Below are 20795 nucleotides of genomic sequence, written 5' to 3'. Positions count from 1 at the left end.
CTGTCCCTACTGCCCTGCTCCACCCTCTCCTCCTCCACCTCCTCCACTATCCACCTCATCCTCCTCCTTTTGGTCCTCCCCACGCTCTCTCATCACTCCTCAGTCCTCCTCCTCCTCCTTCCATCTCCCCCATCCTCCTTCTCCTCCTGCCCTTCCAGCTACGTCCTCCTTCCTCCTCCTGCGTCTTCCTTCTCCATCCTCTTCCATCCTCCTGGTGCTACTCAATCATCCCCATCCACCCACTGCATCCACCCCCTCCTCACTCATCACTCCTCTCTCCTCCTGCTCCTCCTCCTCGACTCCCCTCGTACATCCACCCCCTAACCCTCCTCCTCCTCCTCCTCCATGGATTCCTCCATGTTGGTCAACCGTCCTCCTCCTCCAGCTCCATCCTCCTCCACCTTACTCCCCCTTCCACCCCCCTCCCCTACTTACCTCCTCCTCCTCTTCCTCCTCCTCCTCCATCCTCCCTCTCCTCCATCCTGCAGATCGTCCATCCTCCCCCGCTGTCCTCTGCATCCTCCTCCTCTACCTCCTCCGCGACTGCCCTGTTCCTCCTCCTCCTCCTCCTCCTCCTCCTCCTCCCCTCTTCCTCACCTATTCTCCTCCACCCTTTCCTTCGGCTCCTCCATCTGCATCATCCCTGCTCTCTTCTTCCCTCCCCCTCCTCCTCCTCCGGCATCCCTCTCCTGCTCACCCATCTACCCCAGAATCTCCTCCTGTTCTCCTCCTCCACCACCCTCCTCCTCTTTTCTCCTCTATCCTCCTCCCTCCTCCTCTCTCTCCCTCCTCCTCATCCTACCCCTCCTCCACCTGCAATCTCCTCCTCCTCCTCCATCGTTCCCCATCCGCCCCTCCCTCATCTACTCACCTCCCTCTTCCTCTCCTCCTCCTCCTCTCCCTCCTCCACCTCGGGCCCAGTTGTCCAACCTCTGACCTCAGCCTCCTCCCACGGGCAGGGGCAATGCGAGCAGCACCCTCGCCCCATGGACCGGGGACGGCTGTCTGAGCCCGGCTCTCCATCGGGGCTCGGGGCTCGGTGTCACCTCGCCTACAGCCAAGGGAGGCCCGTGGCACCACCCCTGGCGGCCACTGTCCCCAAAGTCACGCTCACCTGACTGACCAGTCGCGGGCGCGAGCTGCGCCTCCTCCACGAACTCGACACTCGCGTCGAGGTGGGCAGTGCGAGACGGCAGAGCCGCTCACAGAGGGCACGAGTGCCTCCAACTGCTAGGGACGAGAGCAGACAGGTTGCCGGGCAGCGGGCGGAACTTGGGGGCGCTGCCGTTCCACCCGACAATGGGGCCCCCGGGTCAGCGTGCGGGTCAGCGGAGCTGGGCCCGAGTTAGCCCTTAACCCCTGAAGGTCAAGGGCCCCAGGCGGAGGGTCCCGTCACCACGCAGGGACGGGTCAGGAGGGAGAGGAGTAACATGGTCGGCAAAGCACCCGGGCGCACATGACCACGGTCCCCTGGGGGATGAGCCCCGTCCCCAGAACCCTGGCCATCCTTCCCTCCTCCGCTCCCCCCTGCCTGTTGGCTGTACGTGGAGCCGACTGGCGTCCATGTTGCACACCTTCCGTCTGCAACTCAAACTCAGTACAGCACGTTCCCACACCAGCCTCATCCAGCTTCCCCGCGGTTTCCAGTCTGACGACCGACCCAGGCCTCACAGGGCTACGACCTCCACTGGGACCCCACCCTGGCCTCTCACTGCCTGCTCTGGGCCTGCCTGGGGCCTCTGCTCTTCCTCTCTCCTCCTGCTCCATCCTCCTTCACCCTGCCCCTGCATCCTCCTCCACCCTCCTCCGCCTGCCCTTTCTCATCTGCCCTCCTCCTCTCCCTCTCCCTCTCCTCCTCCAACACGCGCCCCCTGCTCCGCTCTCCTCCATCCTTCCCCACCCTCCTTCATGTCCTCCAGCCTTCCCGTCTGCTTCCTCCAGCTTCACATCCTCTTTCTCCTGGTTCTCCTTCGGCACCGTCTCACCCGCCACCTCCGTCCATCTCGTCCCCCTCCTGGGCCGCCCTCCCCATCCTCTCTCATCACTCCTTGATCCTCCTCCTCCCACGTTCGCCATCCTCCTTCTCTCCTCCTCCACGTCCATCCACCATTTCTCTCCTACCCCTTGATCTTCCTCCTCCATGCTGCCCAGTCATCCTCCTCCTCCTCGTTTCAAAGGGACTCCAACCTCTTTCATACTCCTCCTGTCCCTACTGCCCTGCTCCACCCTCTCCTCCTCCACCTCCTCCACTATCCACCTCATCCTCCTCCTTTTGGTCCTCCCCACGCTCTCTCATCACTCCTCAGTCCTCCTCCTCCTCCTTCCATCTCCCCCATCCTCCTTCTCCTCCTGCCCTTCCAGCTACGTCCTCCTTCCTCCTCCTGCGTCTTCCTTCTCCATCCTCTTCCATCCTCCTGGTGCTACTCAATCATCCCCATCCACCCACTGCATCCACCCCCTCCTCACTCATCACTCCTCTCTCCTCCTGCTCCTCCTCCTCGACTCCCCTCGTACATCCACCCCCTAACCCTCCTCCTCCTCCTCCTCCATGGATTCCTCCATGTTGGTCAACCGTCCTCCTCCTCCAGCTCCATCCTCCTCCACCTTACTCCCCCTTCCACCCCCCTCCCCTACTTACCTCCTCCTCCTCTTCCTCCTCCTCCTCCATCCTCCCTCTCCTCCATCCTGCAGATCGTCCATCCTCCCCCGCTGTCCTCTGCATCCTCCTCCTCTACCTCCTCCGCGACTGCCCTGTTCCTCCTCCTCCTCCTCCTCCTCCTCCTCCTCCCCTCTTCCTCACCTATTCTCCTCCACCCTTTCCTTCGGCTCCTCCATCTGCATCATCCCTGCTCTCTTCTTCCCTCCCCCTCCTCCTCCGGCATCCCTCTCCTGCTCACCCATCTACCCCAGAATCTCCTCCTGTTCTCCTCCTCCACCACCCTCCTCCTCTTTTCTCCTCTATCCTCCTCCCTCCTCCTCTCTCTCCCTCCTCCTCATCCTACCCCTCCTCCACCTGCAATCTCCTCCTCCTCCTCCATCGTTCCCCATCCGCCCCTCCCTCATCTACTCACCTCCCTCTTCCTCTCCTCCTCCTCCTCTCCCTCCTCCACCTCGGGCCCAGTTGTCCAACCTCTGACCTCAGCCTCCTCCCACGGGCAGGGGCAATGCGAGCAGCACCCTCACCCCATGGACCGGGGACGGCTGTCTGAGCCCGGCTCTCCATCGGGGCTCGGGGCTCGGTGTCACCTCGCCTACAGCCAAGGGAGGCCCGTGGCACCACCCCTGGCGGCCACTGTCCCCAAACTCACGCTCACCTGACTGACCAGTCGCGGGCGCGAGCTGCGCCTCCTCCACGAACTCGACACTCGCGTCGAGGTGGGCAGTGCGAGACGGCAGAGCCGCTCACAGAGGGCACGAGTGCCTCCAACTGCTAGGGACGAGAGCAGACAGGTTGCCGGGCTGCGGGCGGAACTTGGGGGTCCTCCCATTCCCCCAAAATGGTCCCACCAGGTTGGCGTCCGTGTCAATGAAGCCCGGCCTGACCTCTTACTTAACCCCCGAGGTTCAAGCGCCCCTGGTACACGATCACATCATGCAAGGACAGGAGAAACCCTGGTGAGTGCTGGCCCCGGGTGTACATGCCCGCTGTTCCCAGTGCGCCAAGCCCCGTTCCCAGAGCCCTGACAGTACTTTCCCCGTCTCTCCCCCTTCTTCGGATCCGTGCGTGGAATAGACTTATATTGACGTCTCAAACCTGCTATCCTGGATTAACAATCCGTACAGACCGTTACCTCATCTGCCTCAGCCAACTTCCCTGACATGCCCAGTCTGACTACCAGACCTGGGGCTCACAGGTGTCCCGCCTCCACTGGGGTGCCGTCCTGGTCCCTCACTGCCCGCTCTTGGCCTGCCTGGGGTCCCTGCTCTTCCTCTACGCTCCGCCTCCATCCTCCTTCATCCTCCTCCACCTCCACTTTCTCCTCTGTTCTCCTCATCTCTCTCTCCCTCTCCTCCTCCACCATGCTCATCCTGCTCCATTCTCTCCCATCCCCCTCCTCCTCCTTCTTCCTCCTTCTCCTTAATCTCCTCCTCCTCCCACCTCCTCCTCCTCCTGCCCATCCACCCCCTCCTGGATCTTCCTCCTCCATCCTTCCCCATCCTCCTCCTAAATCTATTCCAACCCTTTCCATCCTCCTCCTTCTCCTTCTCCACCATCCCCTCCTCCATCTCCATCCATCTCTTTCTCTTCCTTGTCCTCATACCCTTCCTGTCTCATCACTCAGCCATCCTCCTCCTGCTTCCACCTCCTCCATCTTCCTCCTCCAGCTGCATACGCCTCCACCACACTCCCCTTTCGCTCCTCCTCCATCCATCTGATTCTTCACCTCCTCCATTTTCCCTCTCCTCCATCCTCCCCATCTTGCATCTTCCTCCACTGTCCTCTGCATCCTACTCATCCACCTCCACCTCTAGCGACATGTTCCTCCTGCCCCTCCCTTCCTTCCTCATCTATTCTCCTCCACTCTCTTTCTCCTTCTCCATCTTCTTCCTTCCCCTCCTTCTGCATCCCCCTCCTACTAATCCTTCTCCCCCATGCTCGCCCCCGTCCTCCTCCTCCACTATCCTCCTCCTCTGTTCTCTTCTATCCTCCTCCTTCCTCTTTGTCCTTCTCTATCTCCCTCCTCAACCTCTTACCCCCTCCTCATTCCAAAACCTACTCTTCCTCATCCATCCTCCCCACTTGCCACCTCCTCCTGCCTCTTCCTCCTCCTTCACCTCTGGGCATGTTGTCCGAGCGCTAAACTCAGCCTCCACCTGTGGGCACCAGCACCATTGGCAGCCCCCACCCCATGGAGCTTGTGGAGGGCTGCCCCAGCTCAGCTTGCAATCAGGGCTCAGGGCTCGGTGTCACCTTGGCCACAGACAAGGGAAGCCAGTGCCCCCTGCACCACTGGTAGCCACTGTTCACAAAGTGGCCTGAAGGGAGGAGTGGACAGGCCTTGCTCACCTCTCCGAGCTGCGCCTCCTGTAGGAACACAACACTCACATGGAATTGGGCAGTGTGAGATGGCAGATTTGCTCACAGAGGGCACAACTGCCTTCAGCTGCTATGGACCAGAGCAGAGAATGCCGGGCAGCAGGCGGAACTTCAGAGCATTGCCATTCCACCCAACAATGGGGCTTCTGGGTCAATGTGCAGGTCAGTGGAGCCAGGCCTGACTTAGTCTTTAATCCCTGATGGCTAAGGGCCTCTGGTAGAGGGTCCTGTCACCAAGCAGGGACAGGATAGGTGGGGCAGGTGCTAGCGTGTGAGCAGTGGACCTGGGTGCACATGCCCGCTGTCTGGCTGGACAATCCCTGTCCCCAGAGCCCTCAGTGTACTTCCCTCCTCCTCTCCCTCTGCTTGGGAGCCGTGGGTGGAGAAGACCTATATTGACGTTTCAAACCTCTTACCTTGAATTAAAAACTGGTACAGCAGGTTCCCATACACCCCTCACTCAGCTTCCCTGTGCTTCTCAGTCTGACGACCAGACCCGGGGCTCATAGGGGTACAACCTCCACTAGGACCCATCCTGGCCCCTCACTGCCTGCCCTGGGACCTCTGATCTTCCTCTATCCTCGTCCTCCATCATTCTTCCTCCTACTCCTCCATCCTTCTCCTCCTCCCTCTTCCTCCTCCTCCTTAATCTCCTCCTCCTCCCACCTCACCATCCTCCTCCCTCCTGCCCAGCCACCTCTTTCTTACTCCTTCTGGATCTCTCTCCTCCATCCTTCTCTATCTTCCTTCTCCCTCTCCTCCTCCTAAATCTACTCCAACCTCTTCCACCCTCCTCCAGTTCCATCCTCCTTCTCCTCTTCATTCTCCTGCTCCAAAATCTCCTCCTCTGCCTCCATCCGTATTATTCTCCTTTTTCTCTATCCTCACCATGTCTGTCATCACGCCTCCATCCTGCTTCTCCTCTTTCCCCTCCATCTGCATCCTTCTTCCTCCTTCTACATCTTCCTCCTCCTCCTTCTTCCATCCTCCTCCTGCTCCTCAGTCCTCCTCCTGCATCCATCTCATCCTCCCTCTCCTTGCTCATCAGTCCTCCCTCCTCCTCTTGCATTCTCCTCCTATGTCCACATCCTAACCCTCCTCCTCCTCCATCCTCCTCCTCCTTCTCCATCCTCCTCCATCATACTCCCCCTTGGATCCTCCTCCATTCACGTCATCCATCCTTGTCCTCCTCAATCCGCCCTCTTCTCTATCGTCCCAATCCTCCATCCTCCCCCGCTGTTCTCCGCCTCCTCATCCTCTACCTTCTCCTTTACTGTCCTTTTCCTCTTTCCCACTTCCTTATCTATTCTCCTCCACCTTTTCATTCTCCTCCTCCATTTTCCTCCTCCCCATCTCATCTTTCTTCCCCCTCTTCCTCCTGAGTCCCCCTCCTGCCCATCCTTCTCCCCCATACTCTCCTCCTGTCCTCCTCCTCCACTATCCTCCCCATCTATTCTCCTCTATCCTCCTCCTCTTCCTCCTCTGTCGTAATCTATGACCCTCCTCCTTTTCTTATCCCCTGCACCTCCTCAATCTCCCACTCCTCATCCATCCTTCCCCTTCTGCCCCCTCCTTGTCTATTCTCCTCCATCCTCCTCTTCTTTCTCCTTCTCCTCTCCCTCCTCCAGCTCTGGACAAGTTGTCTAGGCTCTGACCACAGCCTCCCCCATGGACATAGGAACCACAGGCAGCACCCTCACCCCACGGAGCCAGGGGAGGGTTGCCTGAGCCCAGCTTGCCCTTGAGACTCATGGGTTGGTGTAACTTTGGCCACAGCCAAGGGAGGCCAGCATCACCCACCCCGTGGCCACTGTCCTCAAAATGGCCTGAAGTGGGGAGGGAACATGTCATGCTCACCTGACTGACCAGTTGCGGTGTGAGTTGTGCCTCCTGCACTCACATCGAGGTGGGCAGTGTGAGACGGCAGAGCCGCTCACAAAGGAGACAAGTGCCTCCAACTGCTATGGACAAGAGCAGTCAGGGTGCCGGGCAGTGGGCGGAATTTCGGGGTGCTGCCATTCCACCAGGCCATGGGGTGACAGGTGCAGCCTGAAGGGCTTCCCAGCTTCATCCGCATGTCTCTCAGCAGCGAGGTGATAGGATGCCTCGTCATCAGGAGCCACTGTCCTCCCTCAGGTGTCAGCTTCCACCTCATGTCCCTTTGCCGTTTGGTCTTTTAAAGAGCGGGTTTGCGGAAGCACCCTCCACTCAGGAAATCGGAAGGGCAGACATTTCCCTGTTCCGTGCTCTTCTCTGACTCCAATTGCACATTTCCCATGGAGACACCTGACTCTGTGGGGTGCATGTGTCACTTGTCGTAAGTGGCTCCCGGGACACATGTCCCCTTGGAAAGGCTGTTCTGGGTCATGGCAGCATCACACTGTCATCTGTGTTTTCATGGCTGTCAGGCTCGTCCCTCTGGTGACAGTTCCTCGAGTTTTCCTGGATTTTTTTGCTCAGTGATTTCTCCATGTGAACTTAGAGTCAGCTCACCTAGGTCCCCAGATCCCTGAGTGACGTTTTCCTGGGCTCATCTGTACTTCGACATAAAGAGAAGCACATCTTCTCGGGGGTCTCCTGTCCAGCGAAGGGACAGCTGTCCTCTCAATCCCTCCTGGTACTGGACGCCGATGGTGCTGGACTCAAGCGATTCCTGCCTGGGACAGGGAAGGGGGTGGCTGGCTGGCACACGGACTCTCACCTGGCAGGGAGTGGTGGGTGAGGAGTCTCTGTACATCTGTGACACAAAGAACCTCATAAGAGTAACACCAATGCGAACAACCCTCACAGGCACCACGCCAGCTGTGAGTGCTGTTGGCCTGTTGATGCCAACATCACCCTGCACGGTGGTCGCCCTCCAGCTCTGGCTCCCACAGAGGCAATGAGAACCAGCGCCCTCCCACCTCACAGAGAGGCTGAGCCATTCTCCAGTGTGTGTGCATGCATGTGTGCTGCTCAAGTGTGTATGCTCATGTGTGCATGTGTGAGCACACGCATGCTGTGTGTGCAAATGTGCGTGTGTGAATGCATGCTCATGTGTGCATATATGAAGATGTGCATGCCGTGTGCATATGAACGTGCATGTGTGAATGTACACATGTGCGAGCAAGTATATGCTGTGTGGGTGTGAATGTGCGAATGTGTGTGCATGTGTGTGTGTGAGCAGGTATATGCTGTGTGTTTGAATGTGCACCTGTGAAAGTGTACACATGTGTGCGTGTGTGAGGTGTGTGCTGTGCGCATCTGAATGTGTATGTGTGTGCGTGTGCCTGTTTGTCCAGCTCCTCCTCCGGACTTGGCTGCCTCCCTATGAGCACAGAGCATCTCAGCACTGTCACCTGCTCGGGATGTGCTGGGGGTGCAGACGGAGGTGTGGTGTGCAGGCCCCATCCCAAAGCTCACCCACTGGCCAGGTGTGACACGGGCAGTGTGTGGGGTGCCAGGTTTGCCTGGCAGGGCAGGAACCAACACACCTCCCCGTCACTCACTTCTTGCCCAATCCTCCTTATGAGTGGGGCTTTGAGGTTCCAAGGATTAACACTGTCCGAGGCCATATGATGCGCAGTGCCAGAGTGGGGCGTGAGCCAGGTGACATGGGTGGACAGCTGGGGCCAGGGCCCCACTCATCAGGACCTGGGGGTCAAGGAGGTGGTAGGGGGACGGGGTGAGAACTCACCACTCAGTCTTGAGCCTCTGCCCCTCAGGGTGTCAGGCGGGGCCCTCCAGATCTGCCATCTCCCTCTACAGTCGTGCGGCCACTGGAAATGGAACTGAGGAGCAGCAGGATGACCTCGTGGTTGCAGCCAGTCCTGCAAGCCCATGGCCTTCCCTCTACGTGGCCCTGATCCACAGGGACTGACTGGACATCGACAGGCCCAGGTCCTTACCAATCTAAGCCCAGGCACATGGCCCCTCAGGGTTGAGGGGTGGCCCTGCTCGGGCTTAGCATCACCCCAGCACTGGATACCCCTTGGCTGCCACCCTCCTGCGTCCTGCTCTCGCCCTTTAACCTTCAGCCTGGCCCTGGCACAGTGGCCACCATGGCCCAGAGAACCCCCCAGCCAGGTGTCCATCATGTCTCTCTCCTCCTCAGGAGGGACATCAGCTTCCCCATCCCGACGAGACCCTCCAATGGTGGGGAAGCCCCACTCTGTCCCTCCCATGGGAGGAGGGGGATCCCCGCCCACCTGTGGTCTCGGCCAGGCCCTCCTGGCCGCCCCCTAAAACTGAAACCCCCCCACGTCCCCTGCTCCGGTTTTCTCTTGAGCACTTGACACCATGCAGTGCCCTTTTATTGTGCCGATGTCCACTGTTTCCTGAAGTTACCATGGGCGGTGGCGTCTCTTCTAGTTCACACCCTGGACGGCTCCTGGACACACAGCAGAAGCCCCTGAATAAAACCAAGTTGGAAACATCTGACTCCCAAGCATTCTGGTGCCAGCACTTTGGTGATGAAGACCCTGAGGTCTCAGGCACAGGCTGCCTGCCCAAGACGCCTCACCCACCTAGGCCACCGGCTCGGACCCCGAGGATCTGTGAGCCCCTCCAGTGCTGGAGACGCTGGGGAGCCCATCCCATCAGGGGAGGGCGAGGTGGTGTCCAGGACAATCCCATGTACCCTCTGAGTCGAGCCAGCCACCAAGGCCCCGGGACAGTAGCCCTGACATGAGATCTGCGCTCGCCTGTCCCGGCCAGTCTCCCCTGCCCATCTGGACTCCCAGTGAGAAGGCTGCACAGTGTCGTGCAACCTGCAGGTGGCACAAAGCCGCAGCCTGCCACTGAGCTGCGATGAGGCTGGGCAGAGGGGCACAGAGACAGCTCCTGTGACCCACTGTGCATACTCGGGACCCTAGTGGGCAGTTGGAGCCGGCCTGTCCACCGATCCCCACCTCATGGCTCATGACGTGTCGTCTTGTGACTTTGCTTCTGCCTGACAATAGGGAACAGTCACTGGACCGGCCTCTCCCTGGGACCCTCGTCAGCTGATGGAGGGGCTCCTCCTGGGCCCCAGGGTTGGGCATCTGACCTTCAGTCCAGAAATGAAGGTGGAGGCTGTAGGGCAGGGGGCTTCCCCAGCCTCAGGCAGGAGGCGCCCCGGCCCTGTAGCCTCCAGGCTCCAGCCACGGCCTAGGTTCTGCTGAGAAGCTGCCTTCCTGGGCTGACCTCCGGTCCTCAAGTTCCACAGGAGGCATCCCCCAGTTCTACACAGCAGGACAGCCTGAGGGGACAAATGACCTCAAAGAGAAGGGCTGGGACCTCCCAAGGGGTGGCACTGAGCAGAGAAGAGGAGGGGCCTGTGTTACAGCCACGCTCGTGGGAGGTGCAAGGTGTCATTTGAAAAATGCTCAACAGAAACATCTCAAAAACCATAAAACGTCAACTTTGACCCAGCAATCTGATGTCCAGGACGCCGCTGAGGAGACTGTCCAAAATAGGGCAAAAGCCACGTGTAAGCAACTGTGTTACAATCCTGATGTCCAACCTCAGCATCATATCGAGGATGCAGGTGCACTTCAGGGCGACCACACACTAATGCGAGTGGACATCCCACTTTCAGACCAGGACGCTGGGAAACATGAGACAATGCTACTCCATGTGAAAGAAGATGGAAGAGAGGAGGAACTCGGGCATGGATAAGAAAGGTGAGGCCATCCCTGAGTCTTCTTCCAGGGATCTCACAGGTTCCTGTGTCACGTTTAAGTCCTTGGTGAGTCTGTGCTGGTTTGTGGGGTGGATGGTGTGAGAGAAGAGTCCGTTTTCATTCTCCTGCATGCACATGTCCAGTTTTCCAGCACCATTGTTAAGAGACCGGCCTTTCCCTGTTGACTAATCTCGGCTCCCATGTTGAAGATCAGTTGACCGCATACGTATGGTGTCCTTCTGGGCTCTCGATTCTGTTCCGTTGGCCTGTGTGTCTGTCTCTATGCCAGCGCCACACTGTTTTCATTACTGTAGCTTTAGGATAGTTTGAACCAGGTAGCTGATGCCTCCAGCTGTGTTCTTCCTTCAAGATTGCTTTGGCTGTTCCGGGTCCTTGGTGACTCCACGTGAATTTAAGGATTGTTTTATCTACTTCTGTAAACTACCACTGTGATTTTTTTTTTTTTTTTGAGGAATATTAGCCCTGAGCTAAATCTGCTGCCAATCCTCCTCTTTTTGCCGAGGAAGACTGGCCCTGAGCTAACATCAGTGCCCATCTCCCTCTACTTTATTTGTGGGACGCCCACCACAGCATGGCTTGCCAAGTGGTGCCATGTCCGCACCAGGGATTGGAACAGGTGAACCCTGTGTCGTCGAAGCAGAACATGTGAACTTAACTGCTGTGCCACCCAGCCGGCCCTACCATTGTGATTTTGATAGTGATGGCATTGAATCTGTAGACTGCTTTGTGTAGCATGGACATTTTAACAATAGTAACTCTTACAATCCACGAGCGCAGGATGTCTTTCCATGTATTTGTGTCTTTATCAGTTTCTTTGAGCAATGTCTTATCATTTTCAGCATACAAGTGTTTCATTCCCTTGGTTAATTTCATTCCTAAGTATTTTATTCTTTTTGATGCTATTGTAAATGGCATTATTTTCTTAAGCTCCTTTTTGGATAGTTCACTGTGGATGTGCAGAAAGGCAACAGATTTTTATACGTTGATTTTGTATCCTGCTCTTTTACTGAATTTGCTTATTAAATCTAACAGTTTTTTGTGGAGTCTTTAGGGTTTTCTACTTAAAAGATCAGTCGTCCACAAACACAGATAACGTTCCTTCTTCCTTTCCAATTTGGATGGCTTTGATTTCTGTTTCTTGCCTGATTGCTCTGGCTGAGGATTCCAGTACTGAAGAGAAGTGGAGAGAGTGGGCATCCTTGCCTTTATGACATCAGTTTTGGCAATGATTTTTGCACTTGACACCAAAAGCCAAGGCAACAAAGGCAAAAACAGACAACTGGGTCTACATCAAACTACAAAGCTTCTGCACACAAAGGAAACCATCAACAGAGTGAAAAGGCAACCTACGGAAAGAGAGAAAATATTTGCAAACCATAGAACTGATAAGGGGGTGATATGCAAAATATATGAGGAACTCCTACAACGCAATAGCAAAAACCCAATTTAAAAATGGACCAAGGACCTGCATAGACATTTCTCAGAAGAAACATACAGATGGCCAAGGGGTACATGAAAAGATGCTCAATATATCATCAGTGAAATGCAAGTCAAAGTCACACTGAGATGCCACCTCACACCCGTCAGAATGGCCGTTATCAAGAACAGAAAATAACAGGTGCCTGCAAGGACGTGGAGAAAACGGAACCCATGTGTACTGTCGGTGGGAATGTAAGGTGGTGCAGCCACTATGAAAAAGAGTATGGAGGGCCCTCAAAAGATTAAAAATAGAATTACCACAGGAGCTAGAAATCCAGAAGAATTGAAATGAAGGTCTCAAGATGGGTCTTGCTCCCATGTTCACTGCAGCATCATTCACGACAGCCAGGATATGGAAACAACTCAAATGTCTGTTGGCAGAGGAATGGACACAGAAAACATCACCTGTACTCACAGCGGAATATCACCAGCCTTCAATAGCAAGGAAATCCTGCCACGTGTGACAATGCAGAGGCACCTCGAGGACGTGGTGCTGAGTGAAATAAGACAGTCACAGGAGGACAACAATCTAGGATTCTACTTCTCTGAAGCACTTCAGGTCGTCACTGTCACAGAAGCAGAGGATGGGATGATGGGAGCCAGGGGCTGGGGAGGGTGGGGTCGTCTAGCAGGCACAAAGTCTCAGTCACACAGGACGAGTCCGTTCTAGAGACCTGCTGTACGCCACCCTGCCCCAGGGTCACACACTGTGTGGTGCACTGAAAACTTGTCACGAGGAGCTTGTGTGTTCTTATGACAGTAAAACAAGGAAGAGAAAGAAAAGGCAGGTGAACAGGAGACACAGAATAAGATACCGAGAACAACCCAGACACACGTGTGATTACATGCAGCTGCGAGAGGACCAGCGCACTGGCTGAAAGCGGGGTTCTAAATAAAGCGAGACGAAGTAAGGTCCCGCTGAAAGCTGTTTATGACAAACCCACGTAAACATGCACACAGGGATGGTGGAGGGGGAGAAGGACATGCCACAAGGAGAGTCCGAGTTGGACCTGGGTCAGAGCCAGCGTCGGGAACACGAGCTGTCTGGGGACACACTTCACCAGGACGCCATGGGTCCCGCACGGCGTTCATCTCACGGCCTCAGCACACAGGCAAACTGACGAGCCCGAGGGGACGAGTGTGTGATGACAGGAGAAGCTAGAAGACAACTTGTTCGTTATGTCAATGAGTCACAGAACTGAGCGAAGCCACAGCCGTCTGGAACAGCACAGGGACAGGCTCCATCGGTGACACACACAGAATGCTCCCCCGGAGTTGGAGGCAGTCTGTGCGTCTCCAGCACACATGAGTCCATGACAGAAATGGATCAGACCCCAGGGAAGAAGCACACCTCAGCAAACCCTGCAGAATCTGGACCTTCTGGAAACACCTGCTGAGCACAGCGACATTAAGTGAGGAGCCATTTATGAAAGGACAACTAAAAGCCCAGAGCTTTCCCATCCTCCTGCTCTGGCCGTGTCCAGGAACCACCTCGGCCTCCTCCTGCAGGGGCCGCAGGGGGCTTGGGGAGGGGTGAGAGAAGAGGGCGCAGGCTCTGTGGGCTCATGGCACAGGGGCCTTCACTGGGGTCGGCTGGATGTCTGCGGTGAGAGTGCACAGCCTGAGCCCAGTCTGGGGCTTGGTCCCATTCTGCCGAGGCCGGCGCTCCAGGGCCAAGAGGGGCAGGGCCCCGGCGTCCTTCTGAAGGGCTGTGAGCAGATGACACTTGGGCTTGTGAAGACCACGCACGAGCGCATCCACGCACAAGCAAACGTCAGGGGACACTCCGGGCACGGCCAGCTCCCTGAGAGGCCAAGAAGCACAGAGATAAGCAGCCCTGCTTTCCTCGCACACGCGGGTGCCTTTGCACACACGTGAGCACACGTGTCTGCAGACCCGCCCGAGAAGCGCAACGACCGCACGACGTGACCACGTAAACCATGCACGCGACGTTCTGGCCAACGTCCCCTGTCCACCAACGTGCCCCTCGCGGCTGCCACCACAGCGAGTCTTCTGTTTCCCGGCTCCATTGATCCGGCCAGAAAGACGACGCTCGCGGGGCGCTGATTTCCGCCGCCTTCTGCGGAGAGCCGCGGGCATCGTGTCACGCACACACGGTCATCGCGGTGCTGGCTCTGGGCCACGTGGACGTCCGCGGATGATGTCCAGCTGGCAGCGGGATCCGGGACTCTGGGGGGAGCAGGGGAGACGCGGCTGTGGGAGGCTCTGCAGGCGGGTGGTGTTTAAACCACCAGACGGGCCTCTTGGGCCGGGCCAGGTGGCCGCGGTGGGGACGGGGCTCGGGGTCAGCGCGGTGAGCGAGGTGCAGGCCGCGGGGCGCCTCCTGGCGGGGCACCGCAGAGGAGCTGAGGCTGCTCGGTGGAAGCGCCCTTGGCCCGGGCCCCTCCTCAGAAGCGGCAGAATTTTCCAGAGATGTTCCAAAGTGTCTACACCCGCGCGTGTATTCGCGCACACGGCGGGTGTCCACGCCCTCAGGGCGTCCGCTCCCGAGGACCCGCCCGGAGAGGCCGGCCTGAGCTCCTGGGTGGCGACGTCCCCGTCCGCGTTCTCCGCGCTGCTCCCGGCTTGGGCCACAGCAACGGCCGGACCGCGGGGCCTCAGGAGACGCCGCCGCTTCCGGGCCTGGACCCGCAACGGACAGAAGCGAGGAGCCGTTGGAGGGCGCGTGCGCAGACGCGGGAGACGCCGCCAGTTCCTGCTCCGGACCCGCGCAGAGCAGACACGAGGAGCCGCCGGAGGGCGCGTGCGCAGACGCGGGAGATGCCGCTGCTTCCCGCCCTGCACCCGCGCCGGATAGACGCGAGGAGCCGTCGGAGGGCGCGTGCGCAGATGCGGGAGACGCCACCGCCTCCCGTCCCGGACCTGCGCAGAGCAGACGTGAGGAGCCGCCGGAGGGCGCGTGCGCAGGCCGTGCGGCCCCTCCCGTCGTTTCAGGTTCTTTGTTCCCCGAAAAGTTGCGAGAGCCGGTTAAAACCAGAGCGGGCGTCCGGGCGGCGCGCACTCGCTCCCTGTCCGGAGGGTTGGCTGCGGCCGGGCGGCGCGTCCCCACCCCGTCAGCCCGCCCGTCTCTGCCCCTCTCTGTGCGTCTCTGTCTCTCTGTCTGTGTCTCTCTCTCCGTCTCTACTCCACCGGCTACCTCAGGTTCAGGCTCCTCAAGTCCCTTCGAGGCCCGTGTCACCGACCCCGTCGCCGTGCCCGTCTTCACCGTCCCCTCCTGGCCCGCGGAGCCGGCCGCGTCGTCCCTGTCGCACGTCCCGAGTGGCGCGCGTGTGGACAGCGCTCCGGGCCGCGCTGCGCCTCCGCCGGCGGCGGGCGGGCCTCACGCCCTTCAGTGGCTCTGGCGGTGACGGCGCCGCGCCCACGCCGTGGGGTCCCCGCCTCTCGGGTGGGCGTGGGGCCGCTCCGCGTCCTTCCCTCCCCGTCGGGGGAGCCGTCGACTTGCCTGGCTGCTCCTCCTCAGGGTGGCGACCCCGGCCGGGCCCGGGGAGACGAGGCGGGAAGCGGCGCGTCCTCCGGCTGCTTGCGCCCCGCAGCCTCGGCCGCCCCAGGACACGCCGCCCCCGGGCCAGCGTGGCAGCCGGGCCCCCGCGTGGGCTGTGGCGGGCGTCCGTGACCTGCTGGGATGGCGCCCGCCCCTCGTGAAGCCGCTCCGGCTCCCCGAGTCCCCGGGGCTCCAGGAGGTCAGGCGGCGCCTCGCGCGGTCGTCCTGAGGCGATGGGCAGAGAAATGAGACAGTGTCTGCCGCTCCTCCCGAGTCCAGCGATGCCAGTCGGCGCCACCCGGTCGTCTTCCCGGAGAAAGCGGCCCGGAGTCACAAAGGGGTGATTTCCCAACGCCCCCAAGTCCGAGCCGGAAAGGATGCTGCTGCCGGGGATGCCGGGCTCCCACATCCTGAAACTCCTAGTTATCCTTAAACCCGGTCCCTCAGCGCCCTCTCATGTCAAAACTCCCAGCAGGACCACGGCAGGGGCGCCTCCTCCACCGGAGAGCAGCGTCCACAGACACCCCAGTGACGACCCGCTGAACGGCGACAGGCGGGCGCCCTCCTCTGAGCGTGCGGCGGGACCGGGCTGTCGGCTCTGCGCTCCCCTCAGCCCCACAAGTTCCAGCCCCTCCGCAAGGTGAGGAAACCAGCAGATGGGGAAGGAAGAAAGCAAACTGCCTCTGTGCACAGGACATGCTTGTCCCCATGGAAGAGCTCAGGGCATCGACAGAAGCCCGCCTAGAACGAGGCGGGAGCTCAGCAAGGTCCCGGAATACAGGTCAGGCCGCTGAAACCACCGGGCTCTGCGCACTGACAGTGACCATGGGGAACCGAGGTGAAAACACAACACCATTTGGCATCTCTCCCCAGGAAATAAGATGCTCAGGAAGAAACCTATACGGAACTGTGTGCTGAAAATCACAAAATGCTGACAAAAGAAATCTCAGAGACCCAGATAAACGAGAGACACCCGTGTTCACGGACCAGAAGACAACAAGGGAACATGCCAGGTCTCCTCAATAAAACTGACCTTGTCAAAATTAAAAACTTTTGTTCTGGGAGACCTTGTGGGACATTTGGTCCTGTCCAGGGCATCCACGGAGACATTTGGTCCCTGCTTTGTTAAAGAATAGAAACATTCAACTCTGTTAAAATTTTACGTTATTATTATTATAATTCATGATGAATTTTGGGTTTCACATTTATTCTTGTTCTTCCTCATCTTGAAGTTCGGCAGTTACTCTTAAGTCGATGAGCAGTTGCTCTCAAGTATATATCAGCCTGATTAGTGGCTTTATATTCCTTATATCTGTAAACAATTTCAGTTACACGAATTTGATTGTGTTGGTATCATTGTGAGTTGGCGGCTCTAATTGCGTGTGACCACCCAGAACCAGGATGGTAACTTGTTCATTGCTTTCCTGATCGTCTTTTAACACTTCCATAAATGTCCACCTTGAGGGCTGGTGCAGCACCAGCAGCTCTGGAAATGTGTTACACCAGCCTTCCGCTGCGTCGTTCATCCTGTGATCGCCGTTCAGTCCTGAGGCATAGACATGCCAAGTTCCTGATGGAAATCTTGGGGCTTCTGGTCTTCTGCTTCTGCCACGCCTTCCACGGACACACGTGCTCTCAACATAACCTGTTAGGTCATCTAAGTTTTCTTCTGCGTTCTCCACAATGTATTCAAAATTTCATTTACATCTTCCAAAGGCACAAATGGAAGTCCAGACAACATGGACGCACACTTACGGCTGTCACTTTCCATTGTCCTACACTCGTGTGTTAGATCCAGAGAAGGTACTTTTTGCCACAGTGATGGTGGAAAGTGACACAAGCATCGTTTTACTTGTGCATTTGGTAGGAGTAGTTGAATCGCATGCATGTTTGCAATCTCGAAATCCATCATGTGCGATGAAGGGTTAACGTCAGGATTTCTTTCCCCAGCAAACGTGAATGCTTTCTCCTGCATGTGTCTGTAAATGTCTCCCCGCCTTTTCCTCTTCGTGCGTAAGTCACTGGCGTCGTACAACCTAGTCCTACAGCGTGCACAGTAGATAGTTGAGTGCACTGTGTCGGTGCCGGCTGAAGGTGCCCTCACTGAATGCTGTTGTACTGCCACTTAAATATCGGATACTGTCGTAGGTTGTGTAAATTAGAATTCTCTCGTCATCTTGAGCACCAGAATCGTGCATAAGAAGTGGTTCTCTGAGTCTGGTCACTTTATAGCCTTCTGGAATCGCAATGTCATACAGTGAAATTGGGACTGGGGGTCGATGTTTGTTTTGAATCCTATTTACTTGCTTCTGTCTGAGTTTCTTTCTGGAAGCACTAGCAGGACCTCTTCATCATGAATACCATGGAGAATCATCCAGGCGCCTGCGATGGTGCTGCATGTGGGTCTTCTGTGCCTCGTTCTAACCTCCTCAGGGTTTTCCTTGCTTCCTCTTGACACTACGCAGTGTGATGTTTTCCTGTCACATCTTGAGTGACTGTCCTGTCGTGCAAACCTCGACTAGCTGTATATTGGGCCTGTAGAGTCTCCCCTCTCACAGCCCTGGGACCTTTCACTGCTATCTCTGTTGAAGGAATGGCAATGGTAACAAAACCATTACACTGTTGCCCTGGCTTTTCTTTTTGTGAGCACGCTATTTCTGCCATATTCCACTGAGAACTTTCAAATAAAGATGTCATATTGTCAGGCAGCAGAAGAGGGGTTATTTTCTTCTTTTGTGGCCGTCTGACTAGCTCACAGGTTTACTTGTAGGGGAACCTTACTAATGTCTTATGGATTCCACACCCCACTTGGCCTGGCTGGGTCACCCACTAACACCTCTCCAAATAGTGGAGACATTTCTTGTGGTCTACCGCGATCCTACCTGCACAGGACTTTGACTCAAGGGAAATATCTCCAACTAGCCCTGGCAGTGGGGTAATTGTGGAGGAGAATTAGATGCCTGGTATCCCTCATGGCGGCCATGACACAGGCCTCTCTGCGGGAGAGAACACGGTGAGTTGCTCTGTCATGTGTTCACATCGACGTGTTCATATCAGTGTGTTCCCAGCCAGTTCACATAGCACGTGACGCCACTCCTCCTTCCAAACTTGTCCAGAGTGACGCACCAGCCATGTCCACCCAGATGCCCAGCGACATGGTTACGCCCCACATCTCGAGGTCCTGCCCTCAATGTGCCATTCTCTGCGCCCCTGACTGTAGGACTTTTTCCCCAGGCACGGAGTGGACGTTGATCCTGCTCTTCTCGGGATTGTACCCACCCATCTACCAACCCCTGTGCTGCTACCCGTGAGTGTCCCAGGCAAGAAGGGGGATTATGGGCAGGACAACCACAGCGCAGTTACTGGACCAGTGAAGCAGGATGGTACTTTTATTTATTCATCTTGCAAACCAAAAGTGTAAGTCAACGTTGTGGGCTCTTTGAACCCAGGGACGTTTTCTACACGTGGACGTTTCAGACAGGACCAGATGTTTGCAAATCCTTCATTCCCGCTGGTCCTTTCATCATCTTTAGGTCCACTGAGTTGGCTCCCGAGCACCTGCTGTGACGTGGTCCAGGGATCAAGAGCCACCAGGGCTGCTGGTTGGCTATTTCAGCCACAGCTACCTCGCGACACCCATAGGTCAGTGATGACACTGGACTGCGGCTCCCCCCATGTCTCACCCGGGCAATGGGGACAGACTCCAGAAAGCTGCTGCAGTGAGCCCACGGCCTCCAGCGGTGCCTCCCAGCCTCTCACAGAAGATACGGCCACAGGTGGGAGGGGCTCTGCCACCTCTGCCCCCAGGCCTCAGGAGGGCGTGGGGCAGGACCTAATTCACCTCGGGACTGGAACTGAATGGCTCTGCGGTTCAGGAAGGCTGGGGAGGAGGAGAAACTGGAGACTCCAGGGCCGCCCCCCATCAACCAGGAGAGCCAAATCATCCTGTCCCCTGCCCCTTCCTGCCTCGGCTGCAATCCCCCTCAGAAGTCTTCTCCTCACCCTGGCCCGCCTTGTGGGCATCCAGCCACATGGGCCCCAGGCCACTGACAGGCTGCTGATGCCAGCCTGCATCTGCCCCTGCCTCCAGAGCCCCTTGGACCTGCAGGTGGCTCACTCTGCGTGCCCCAACTGTGGTCTTCTCCTCCACCTGCTCCCCTCCCATCTTGGTGAACAGCCCCAGGATCCATCTGGAAGCCAGAGAACCATCCTGTGTGGCTCCCTCTTCCCTCCTGCTTCCGCATCAGGCATTGCGCTCCCTCTTAGCTTCTCTCTCTGCGCCAACTCTCTGGGCACTTTCCCGCATGTCCATGTCAGCCTGACCCATCCCCTGATCTGCCATGTACACCAGATCCCCTCCGACCCACACCGGGTGTTGCCACACGTACCTCCATCAGATCATCGATGCTGGTTCATCATTCATGTGGGAGAAATCTCTAATCCGTGTGCACAAGGAAACAAGCAGATAGGTTAATCATGGTTAGTGTGGCTTCTACGAGTATAACAGCAACTACAGAAAAGAACTAAATGTCTGAATCAATGGGGACTAGGTTGAGCTGCATGTAACAGAAAAAATGACTGACACAAACATGGGCGATTTATTCTCCTACAAAAAAGCAGTCGAGAGAGGTTACTAGTTTAGGACGGAAATGGCCAAGGGAACGCAGGGAAGGTAAAGAGAGGGATTCATCAAACGAGGCGGGAGTGCGTGGATTGGACAGGGCACACAAGGCTAACACGGAACTGAAGAGCGGCTGCTTTGCTGCTTTGAAAAAGCTGAAGTCCAGAGCGCCAATGGGGGAGGCATCGGCCAGAAGCAAGAGATGAAAACGTGGAATTAACATTTCAAGGAAATTTTAAAAATCAACATGTTTAATGTTGGCAAGTGAAAAATTAAACAACATAGCTAACAGGAAAGAGTTTTCTAGGAACGCACATGTCGCCATTACTATAAGTGACACCAGAAGAACTGGCACATCTAACAGAGCAGTGACTGTGGAATCATCTGGAAAGTTGTGAGAGCCCCCACAGGGAGGAAGCCACCTTGTGTGAGTTCCCAGTCGGTTCCCTCCAGTTCCTTCATGAGCAACCACGCACACATTGCTTAGAGTTGT

The 20795-nt window shown here is 57.1% G+C and overlaps 2 protein-coding genes across 11 annotated transcripts in view; both read right to left on the bottom strand.

Moving 5' to 3' along the window:
• LOC103567331 (USP6 N-terminal-like protein) overlaps positions 1-7775 on the bottom strand; it is a 23419-nt gene extending 15644 nt beyond the window's left edge. Inside the window, exons 1-4 of one of the 10 annotated variants that reach the window (XM_070565803.1) lie at positions 6896-7691; positions 5009-5108; positions 3315-3427; positions 1115-1230 (exon numbers count right to left, since the gene is read on the bottom strand). The gene's annotated coding sequence lies outside the window, so the exon portion shown is untranslated. Of the gene's footprint in view, positions 1-1114; positions 1231-3314; positions 3431-4912; positions 5152-6895 lie in introns of those variants that run through there. The other 9 variants (XM_070565808.1, XM_070565806.1, XM_070565807.1 and 6 more) reach the window with 9 other exon arrangements.
• Positions 7776-11582: 3807 nt separating this feature from the next.
• On the bottom strand, positions 11583-18838 carry LOC139074427 (double homeobox protein 4-like protein 2). Its single transcript, XM_070564650.1, has 4 exons — positions 18808-18838; positions 15643-15906; positions 12438-15518; positions 11583-12046 (listed from the first exon to the last, which is right to left on the bottom strand). The coding sequence occupies exons 1-3, from the start codon at positions 18836-18838 to the stop codon at positions 14284-14286; spliced, it is 1530 nt and encodes a 509-aa protein (XP_070420751.1). The 3' UTR covers positions 11583-12046; positions 12438-14283.
• Positions 18839-20795: the final 1957 nt, after the last annotated feature.

The sequence above is a fragment of the Equus przewalskii genome, chromosome 11 (assembly GCF_037783145.1).
Source record: "Equus przewalskii isolate Varuska chromosome 11, EquPr2, whole genome shotgun sequence".
Lineage (NCBI taxonomy): Eukaryota > Metazoa > Chordata > Mammalia > Perissodactyla > Equidae > Equus > Equus przewalskii.
The sequence above is the reverse complement of the archived record's forward strand: the minus strand, read 5'-3'. Positions and strand labels throughout refer to the sequence as shown.

What these genes read in the sequence shown, in the direction of transcription:
- LOC139074427 (XM_070564650.1), bottom strand. Translation starts at nt 18,838, where the DNA reads ATGTCGCTGGGCATCTGGGTGGACATGGCTG. An exon ending in CATCTGGGTGGACATGGCTG is followed by an intron (nt 15,907 to 18,807) that starts GTGCGTCACTCT and finishes CCATCGCCTCAG; the next exon opens with GACGACCGCGCGAGGCGCCG. An exon ending in CCCTGAGGAGGAGCAGCCAG is followed by an intron (nt 15,519 to 15,642) that starts GCAAGTCGACGG and finishes GAAGGGCGTGAG; the next exon opens with GCCCGCCCGCCGCCGGCGGA.